Source organism: Narcine bancroftii, chromosome 9, assembly GCF_036971445.1.
Source record: "Narcine bancroftii isolate sNarBan1 chromosome 9, sNarBan1.hap1, whole genome shotgun sequence".
In the NCBI taxonomy this organism is placed as follows: domain Eukaryota; kingdom Metazoa; phylum Chordata; class Chondrichthyes; order Torpediniformes; family Narcinidae; genus Narcine; species Narcine bancroftii.
In genome coordinates, this window is record NC_091477.1 from 10,149,795 (window position 1) to 10,159,445 (window position 9,651).

The 9,651-nt window shown below is 40.5% G+C and overlaps 1 protein-coding gene across 11 annotated transcripts in view; it reads left to right on the top strand.

Annotated features, from left to right (window-relative positions):
* LOC138743180 (prolyl 4-hydroxylase subunit alpha-2-like) overlaps window positions 1-7,078 on the top strand; it is a 100,679-nt gene extending 93,601 nt beyond the window's left edge. For 7 of the 11 annotated variants that reach the window (XM_069898110.1, XM_069898114.1, XM_069898111.1 and 4 more), the window contains 3 exons: window positions 2,603-2,671; window positions 3,230-3,326; window positions 5,752-7,077. In XM_069898110.1, coding sequence (XP_069754211.1) covers window positions 2,603-2,671; window positions 3,230-3,326; window positions 5,752-5,822 — 237 coding nt within the window. In that variant the 3' untranslated portion in view covers window positions 5,823-7,077. Of the gene's footprint in view, window positions 1-2,602; window positions 2,672-3,229; window positions 3,327-5,751 lie in introns of all 11 variants that reach the window. The other 4 variants (XM_069898115.1, XM_069898113.1, XM_069898119.1 and 1 more) reach the window with 2 other exon arrangements.
* The last annotated feature ends 2,573 nt before the right edge of the window (window positions 7,079-9,651 follow it).

A 9,651-nucleotide genomic window follows, 5' to 3' on the forward strand; every position in this document is an offset into this window, starting at 1 on the left:
TTATATTTGCTGTCGGTTTTATTTTTATGGGGCTTGGGAGAGTCGGACTTGAGGATGTGTCAATTCTATGCTCACAGATGTGTTTAATGGGTAGCAGGACTCTCTAGTCGTGGTGGGCATTAATATAGACCAACTTATTGGAGTCTTTTGAATGAATGTGTTGGGGAGAAAGGGAAGAACCAGAGAATTTCAGGAGATTTCCAGGAGCCATTTGATAAAGGTGCTGAAATAAAAAAAGCTTACCATTTAAGATCGAACTTTAATGATGTGAATGGATACTGACAAAACGAATCTGAGAATACGACTACTTCCTCGTTGGTGAGATGAGGCGTGCCACAGAGATCAATCCAGAGCCTTCAGTTTTTTATACTTTGTGTTAATGTCTTGGAAAAAGGTATGGTCATATTCTGGCTAAATGGCTCATCACACAAAGTAGGAAAGTCAGTTGTGGAAGTGGCAATGCTATCAAGGATATTAGGTAGGTTAAGAGAATGGACAGAGCTCTGGCAGAGAAATAGTGCATGTTGGTAGGAAAGCAAAAAGACACATCTGTATGATAAGAGGTTATAAGATTTCTGGATGTAGAGGGATATAGCTGTCTTCATATGCAGGCATACAAGCCAGAACATTGTTGTTTATTACAAAGTGAATGAAGTACAAAAGTAAGTAGGTTATGGTTCAATTATAGAAGGCATTGGTTAGATTTTATATGGAGTATTTTGTACAGTATTGGTCCCCTAATTTAAAGAAAAAATTAAATGCTTTGGAAGCAAGCTCAGAAAAGGATAAATGTGTATCATGATCTATGAGGGCATGTTAAGCTTTTGTCCACTGAAGTTTGGAACAGTAACCTACTTGAGACTTGCAGGATGGTGAAGGGCTTGATAGGATGGATGTGGAGAGGATATTTGTGTAAAATTGGGAATCTAGACACCACAGTTTAAACAGGAGTCGTCCAATTAAGGCAGAAGTTCTCTCTCTTTTTGGGCTGTGAGACTTTTTGAGGCATGGAGGCTCAGTCTCTAAGTTAAATACATCTTTGATAAGCGAAGAGGAGGAAGGTCACTGCAGGTAGACGAGAATGGTGTTGCAATAGGATGAGTCGTGATTTCGTCAAACGGTGCAAAAGACTTGAGTGGCCAAGTAAAATAACTCACAGAGAAGGCAAGCACGCCCACACCCTTCAGGGATGCATATCAGGCACTAGCACCTCACGTGGACTACCTGTGAACCCTTTATTGACATCCAACTGAAAAGAACCAGTTTAGACACAGGAGAAGCTCTAAATGAACCCATAAAAGATGATGCGAGAAGTAAATCATTGGGGAAAAAGGCAGGAATCATTTGGCCACCAATTGCTTTGATGTCAATCAGCAAACAACCTTCCAATGATCGGTTTTTCATGATTTTCAATTTAACTCAACAACAGGTGCAGAAAGCCTTTGATGTGAACTGAGGTGCTACCTGTTTATCAGGAAGGACCAGGGACAAATTTCTATCAGGAAGGACCAGGGACAAATTTCTATCAGGAAGGACCAGGGACAAATTTCTACCTCGCGGTACAATGTGACGATAGAAAAAGCAGCATGTTGAAAGTTGATCCACATCTAAAAGAGAAAGATAAGGCAAGTCAGGCATGAGCCTATATCAAAGTGTCAAATACAATTTGAAGGCCTTTTTAGGTTGAGTATTCAAAAGCAGTCGGTTGAATTATGTCCCTTTCAATCAATTATTTAGATTAAATTTCAGATTTATTGTCAGATTACATACATCACATATAATCCTGAGATTCTTTTTTGTGCGGGCAATGCAAAATTACCACTTATTGGTCATGCAAAAAAAACTGTACTTCATGTACACACGTAAACCAATAAAGAAATGTAAGCAAACTGACTGTCCAATACAGAGAGAAATTTAAAAAAAGAGTGCAAAAGTAAGCCCTTAAATGAGTCCCTGATTGAGTTTGTTGTTGAGGAGTCTGATGGTGGAGGGGGAGCAACTGTTCCTGAACCTGGTGGTGCGAGTCTTATGGCACCTAGACCGCTTTCCTGATGGTAACAGCGCGAACAGAGCATGTGGTGAGTGATGTGGATTCTCAATGATTGCTGCTGCCCTCTGACGACAACATTCCCTGCAGATGATCTCAAGGGCAGGGAGGGTTTTGCCTGTGATGGTCTGGGCTATGTCCACTACCTTTTTGCAGGACTTTACACTCGGGGGTATTGGTGTCCCTGTGATGCACTCTTTCCACCGCACATGTGTAGAAATTTGCCATGGTTTTCAATGTCACAACAAACGTCCGCAAACTCCCGAGGAAGTAACTGTGCTCTCTTCATTATGCCATCAGTGTGCTGGGTCCTGGCACATTACTGCCATCTCGCTATCTATTGCTTTGTCTGTGTTATCTAATGCATTATGATGGTCACATTAAATTGTAGCTTCACTCCACGTAATTACTAGGATATGTTGCATTAAGCATGAGAATTATTGCTTCCAACTCAATTTCCATTGTTCCAGCTGTATTAATTTAACATGAAAGCACCCTTTCTAAATAAAATCCTGGCCAAACATTAATGAATCTGTTTGCAATTCTCTCTGCCAGATGAGTGATGTTCCATCAGGTGGAGCCACGGTATTTCCTGACTTCGGAGCTGCCATATATCCAAAGAAGGTAAGCGAACTTATTTTTGATCGGCAATTACTGTTTGTATTTCTGGACGATGTGAGAAATATATTATTCAGCGGACCAATCAACCCTGCAAGAAATCATCCTTGCATTAATCATTTTTCGATTACTGATAACAATGAAATTCCTTCTCTGCTTTTGTTTTAAGCCTGATATGGCCCCTTTTGTTAAATTGGTCATTGTTACAGAATTTTTCTTTTATAAAACTCAACCAGCAAACCAAGATTTCAGTGTGTTCTTAATCTTGGATCGCCTGTAATTTGCCTTCATCTATTCAGTACCAAAAGTGATGGCTGTGATCACAGCAAGGCCACCCAAAAGCACTGCAGTATTGTTGATGTTTTCACTTTCACAAGATCCAGGTCCAGAGAATAATTTTATTTTCTCGTTGACAGTGTCAGTGGGGACAGGTAGGGTAGAATTGTCAGTGAGTTCATCTGTGGAGAGAGAAACAGGAAACATTCCAAGTTGATAACTTTAGGACAGAATGGTGGAACCGAATAAATGACATCATTAAAAGGATGTTTTGTGTATATTTTCCAGCGAACAGCAGTCTTTTGGTATAACCTTTTCAGAAGTGGAGAAGGTGATTATAGGACAAGGCACGCGGCCTGCCCAGTATTAGTAGGAAGTAAATGGGGTAAGGTCCTTGAACTGCATTCTGCCTTTGTTGTTGTTCGTCACTCATTCTTGATTAAGCCCACGTCTTCTACTCTCTCATGTTACAATGTGCTCAAAATTGGCTGATTAGACCAATCTGGACTCGAAGGTTCCTTACACACAGATGATAAAGATGGAGGGTCACCTTAGGATCAATGGGGGTTCTTGATTTTCTTTTCCTCTCCTCCCCAGCTTCATCATTTCAAACCATAATTTGCATACACCCAACAGCCCACATTGTTTCTAGCGATCTGTGTCATTGTGGAAACTCTTCAGGAGTCTTTGAAGCTTCTTTTCTGTCACCTCATGGCCATTTGCGCTCTGTCAGCTCTCTATAAAATAGTGGTTTGGTTTCCTTCTTCTAACATGTCTTACCCATCCGATCTTTGCTCCTGATAACCACGTAGCTATTGTTGATGCGCTCAGAGTTGGAGTTGTACAGCATGGAAACAGGTACTTCAAGTTTGAAAAAAATTAGAAGTTGCTCTTTTGATATCTTGGCATCCTTTTAGAAACTATTTTCATATCAGTTAATCTCTATTTCGACTTCACCTTCCAGACTGTTCTTGATTACTGTGGGTTTTTTTATATATAGGCAAGGACCAGATAAATAGTTTATATTGATCTGTTGTAGTGAACTCTCAGTTTAGGCTGCCCAGCCTATATTTTTTTTTGTTGGTTCTTTTGGTAGGTTAGATGGGGGTTTTAATCATTTATTTCTCTTTATTGAATATTACAAATTGAGGAGAAAGGGATAATATTGTTCAATATGTTATATGGTGATGTTTCTGCCTCTACTATTCAATTCTCCATTCTCATGTATTGTTTACTCTCATATGTTTAATAAAAAGAATGGAAAAAAAAAGAAACGGGCCCTTCAGCCCACTTTTTCATTGCAAGCCATCATGTCTATCCATTACGAATGCCATGTACCTGCATTAATTCCATATCTATCCATGCCCTGCTCATTCAAGAATCTGTCTTGCATTGACAAAGTGGGCTGAAGGGCCTGCTTCCAGACTGTACCACTCCAACTTTGAGCGTAACACTGCAGAAAACATGATTCAAAGCGAACACTGACAATTTGAAGAATTTTAGTTTAAAAAGTTAAGCAGCTGGCATCAGTAAAAGTGCTCCTCAAGCTGCCAGACTTGGCTTACCACTGCCAGCGAGAAAACCGGCCCTCTCTTATCAAGTCCGACACACATACAAGTCTCAACTGCTTTCCAAACTGAATTTCACAAATCTTCAGCAGTATCAAGCTTGGGATTGGAATTAAATGTTCTCCGTCTGAGAATTAAGTTGTAGCACGGCTAAGATTGTGAGACATGTGCAAAGTCATGCTGACTATCCTTCCCAGCCTTTCAAAATGAAAATAAATCAGCCCTTCAGAATTCCTTCCAATAACTTTACCACCCTGATATAAGGTGTACGAGGCAGTTGTTCTCTGGCTTGTCCCTACCGTCCTTCTCAAGTAAAGGATCAGTGTCGGCTGTAGTTAACAAAGGTTTAAAAATCTATTCCAAGACCCCAACATTCTCCTCCCTTGATTCCAGTAGTATCCTGGGCTCAAGGGATTCATCCACCTTCATGCGTTTCAAGATCTCCAACACCCTTCTTTGTAATGTTGATATGGTCCAGGATATCACAGGTCCTTATCCTGAACTCACAAGCTTCCATGTCCTTATTCTTTAGTAAAAATAGATGAGAAATGTTGATGGGATGCTATAACCCTATACATTTGGAGGGTGGGTGGAAACAATATTTGAGGCGAATGCCATTCCCAATCGATCCCTCCTTTCACCCACGAAGGACATTGATTCATATAATTCATGAGATTTTATCATTGCAAAGTTACCTAAATATTGAAAGAAAGAAACGAGGGAACATTGAAGAGTGTAAGGAGTGCATTTAAGAAGAAGACTAGCAGGGCACAAAGAGGCCATGAGATATCCCTGGCTGACATTATAGGAGAATCTTAAAGATTCTGTAAGAGCAAAATACTAGTGAGGGAGACAGCAAGTCCCCTTAAGGATCGGTATCATAATCTACATGTGGAGTCATAAAAATGGATGAAGTCCTGAATTAAATTTTTTAAAAATGTTTTTAAAAAATTTTATTCACAAGATGTTAGAAGCTGATTCTGGCCAATAATAAAACCTCTTGAATTGTATGAATCAATGTCCTTCATGGGTGAAGGGAAGGATCGATTGGAAATGGTGTTCTCCTCAAATATTGTTAGCCTCATCAGCTGTTACTTGAAGAAATGAGATCCCAACTAAGGTTAGACTGGAGGAGTGAAGAAGTTTCTGTTTCTCCACAAGGGCTACATAGAAAATGATTTGGTTTACTGTGTTATATTAGCATGTATGTCAGCTCTGTAACCACTCTTGTGTTTCATTCAGTTTCCAATAAATGGATCCATGAGAGAGGACAAGAATTCAAGAGGCCATGTGGATTGACAGAGGTGGAGTGAACTTGTGGACCATTCCTTTATCCCTGATTACTTCCTTCCCTTCTTTTATCAGGAAAAGCAAAGTGTCGAGATTTGATTTTTCACCTTTTGACTGCTCATCACCTCTGCATTCCATTAACCCTTTCATCTCAGCATTATTTTCATTCGGTTACATCTCCTTTCAAACCTAAGCCTACAACAATATTCATTCGGGGGGTGGGGGTGGGGGAGAACTCCTTGTGGTATCTTCTATCAGTGGTCCACTGTGTATATGAAGTTAATTCATTCTCAGTGTCAACAAGTTTTAACTCCTGGGCGAAGCAACCTAGAGAGGACAGCTTTGGGGAAAATAGCAAATGAAAATATCAGACTAACCACATTACATTCGTTCTTTCTTCCTCTTGACATCAATCAGAAAAGAGTGCACTTTGGAGACCAAGTCCCCCAAATGGATGCAGTTGCATGAATCCGACATTCTGCACACTTCACTAGTTCCCCTCCTCACCCTTGCAAGGCCTTTCTACTTTAACAAGAATTTTCATGAGAAGAGTTTTGCAATCACTGTTGTCCTTCTCATTCTAACTTTTAAGATCTCCAGCAGACTTGCATTCAGATTACGATGTCAGATTTTTTTTAAAAAATCTATGATCGGCAAGGTATTGATTGTAAGTTTATCAAGAATGTCTGCAGATGCTGGGGTCGAGGGCAGTACACTGGAGAAACTCGGTAGATCACGTAGCATCCATAAGAGTAATCGACGTTTCAGGCCTGGGCGTGACCTCGGTGTGACCTGCAGAGTTTCCTCAGCACGCTTGTGGAATGCACCATTGATCGTAGGTGGCAAGTTCTCCCTTTGAGAATCCAAATTCCTTCCAAACCTCAGAACGAGTAATACACAATGATGACATGACCAGCCGATTTGTTATAAATTGGGATGTAGTTCAAAGGAAGTCGAGCGACATCTGTAGAGTTAATGTTTCAGTCAGTGACTAATGAAAAAGGTCACAAACTGGAATGTTGGCCGTCTCTTTCCAGAGGTGCTGGCTGATGGCTGAATATTTCCAGTGTGTTTTTTTTTTTAACTTTTGGTGATATTTGTCTGCCAACCACTTTGAAATCAGTTCTACTTCATTGATGGTCAAACTGAGTACTTTTCCTAGTAAAGATACATCACCAATGTTTTGGGCGAGAGGACTTCATCAAGGTTTGACAAAATATAGACAGGCACCCAAAATGGGAAAGGGGAGGGGAAGGGGGTGGAGCACGGTCCCACAGGCAGGAGGTAATAGGTGGTTAAGGGAGGGAGGGCACACCAGCAAACAAAAGGAGGGGGGATGGCCCTGTGAATAGAGAGGGATAGAAGTGGAGAGCTGAAGGAAAGATGAGGGAATTGGAAGGGAGGGAGAACAGAGAGTAGGTTAGCAGAAACCAGAAAAGTCGATGTTAATGCCGTCCAGTTGGAGAGTGACCTGACAGAAAATTGTGTTACTCCTCCACCCGCAAATTGGGGCAGCAACACCCAATTTTCCGGATGGCATTAACATTGACTTTCCTGGTTTCTGCTAGCCTTCTCCCGGTTCTCCTTCCCTTCCCTTTCCCTTTGTCATCTTCCAGCTCTCCATCCCCTTTCCTCTCCATTGACAGAGCTACCCCCCTCCCCCTGCTTGATGATGTGCCCCTCCCTCCCTTATCGACCACCTGCCCCTTCACCCACCATTTTGTTCGAACGCCAGCCTACATTGCGTCACCTTACCTCAAGCCCGATTATGCTCCTTTGTTGATGTATCTTTATCTTTGCAACTTAAAGTACACTGTTTGTTCAGCTGACATTCTCCAGCATTGTGCTTTTACTTCAACCACGGTGTTTGCATATTTTTGTGTTTTATTTCATTGATCAATGTGCAGCTCCCCATAAAGATCGATTACGAAATGGGAATGCATCTGGAGTTCACAGTCATGCTCATCTTCAAATAGAGAAATGATAAGTGTATCAAATTAAATGATCGATTGAACAAAATTGTTGAAGGTACAAGTTCATCTTTGACCACCTGCATTAAATGAATGTAACTGAATTTTGCAAGTGGGTTGCAATAAATGTATTTATTCTACGTAGATACAGAAAATGTGCATTTACACCAATTGCAAGTTTTATAAACGGTACAAGCCGCATCAACCCAGTTCATTACAAGTGCCCAAGTATGAATTTCACCCTCAAAGGTGAATATTTTTGATGACTGTGACATTTTGCAGACACTTGTCATGTGTCCTCTTCTCGAGGTCCTGAAATGGTCCTTCCTGAAACCTACTCTTAATTTTGGTATCAAACATTAACAAAACTGACAGAGAATTGTCAGGCTGCGTCTGTGAGAATAGACACTGGTGATATTTCAAATTACCATTCCGATGAAGGCTCTCCAACCTGAAACCCACAGTTGCAGCCTAACCAGCATTTCCTGGTGTATTAAAACCATAGAACATTACAGCACAGAAACCAGTCCTTCTAGTCTATTATTCTGCCCAGTCCCACTGACCTGCACCCAGCCCATAGCCATCCGTGTCCCTCCCATCTATGTTCCTGTCCAAATTTTTCTTATTTATATTGAGCCAGCATTCACCACTTCAGCTGGCAGCTTGTTCCACACTCCCACCACTCTCTGTGCGAAGTTCCCCCAAATGTTTCCCAAAAACGTTTCCCCTTTCGCCCTTAACCCATGTCGTCTGGTCTGTATCTCAGCTCACCTCAGTGGAAAAAGCCTACATGTAGTCTTTCTCTACCCCTCATATTTTCTATACCTCTATCAAATCTCCTCTCAGTCTTCTATCCTCCAGGGAATAAAGTTCTAACCTGTTTAACCTTACCCTCTCACTCAGTTCCTGAAGTCCCAGGAACATCCTAGTAAATCTTCTCTCCACTCTTTCAGTCTTATTGATATCTTTCCTGTATATCCTGCAAATTTGGCCTCATCAATGTCTTGTACAACTTTACCATACCTGAAGCCAAAATTGACTTATTTTTTATATAGGATAAACATCTTGATAATTCCCTCACTTAATGGACCTTAAGTGACCTGAGTCCTACAACATTAATATGAAGAATTAAACTTCTGGAGGGGGAAGAGCTTTAACCTGGATGTGGTGGTATAAGTCAACCATTCCATGTCATGGAACCCCTATCGGAAATGTAATCTGCCTTACTCCTTCGTAGCCATGTTTTGCAGAGTGAATGTGAAACAAATCTCAAATGTTTCCTCAAATCCTTCTACTCATCCAGTGGGCCATTTGAGCTGCTCTCATTCTGAAAGCTAACTTGCCCCAAAAAAATTTGTACCTCTGAACCTTTACCATTTCACTCCAAATTGAAATTTGGGTGAGGCAAGTGTGCTTTTGACTCTGAAGAATAAATTTGATTGGGTTGTTGCAATTGCAGGAAATTTGTTTATTTTGCCCGTTTACACAATGCAAATATTATGTTTAAATACAGAGTGATTTTATTAAATGTTTTTCAAATCTTAATTTTATTGATTTTATGAATAGTATTTTTTTTTTGAATGAAGCGACAAATTGATTCGACGAAGTTGTCCAACTTTACTGCGCTAAAATTAATAAATAAAATGAACAGAAAGAACAAAAAATGCTTCTTTTGTTCTTGGTGCATTTCACTAATCGCACGCTTCAAATGTAATTCATTCCTTCGTGCAAGCTACAAGCATTGCACTACCACTTAATATCATCAATATTGTGGTGGTCTTGTGGAAATTGGCGGGAGAATTAATAATGGAAAATAAGGAAAACGCTGGTGAATTAAAACTGCCACTTATCAAAAGTTTTCACAGTCTAGACTATCAGCATC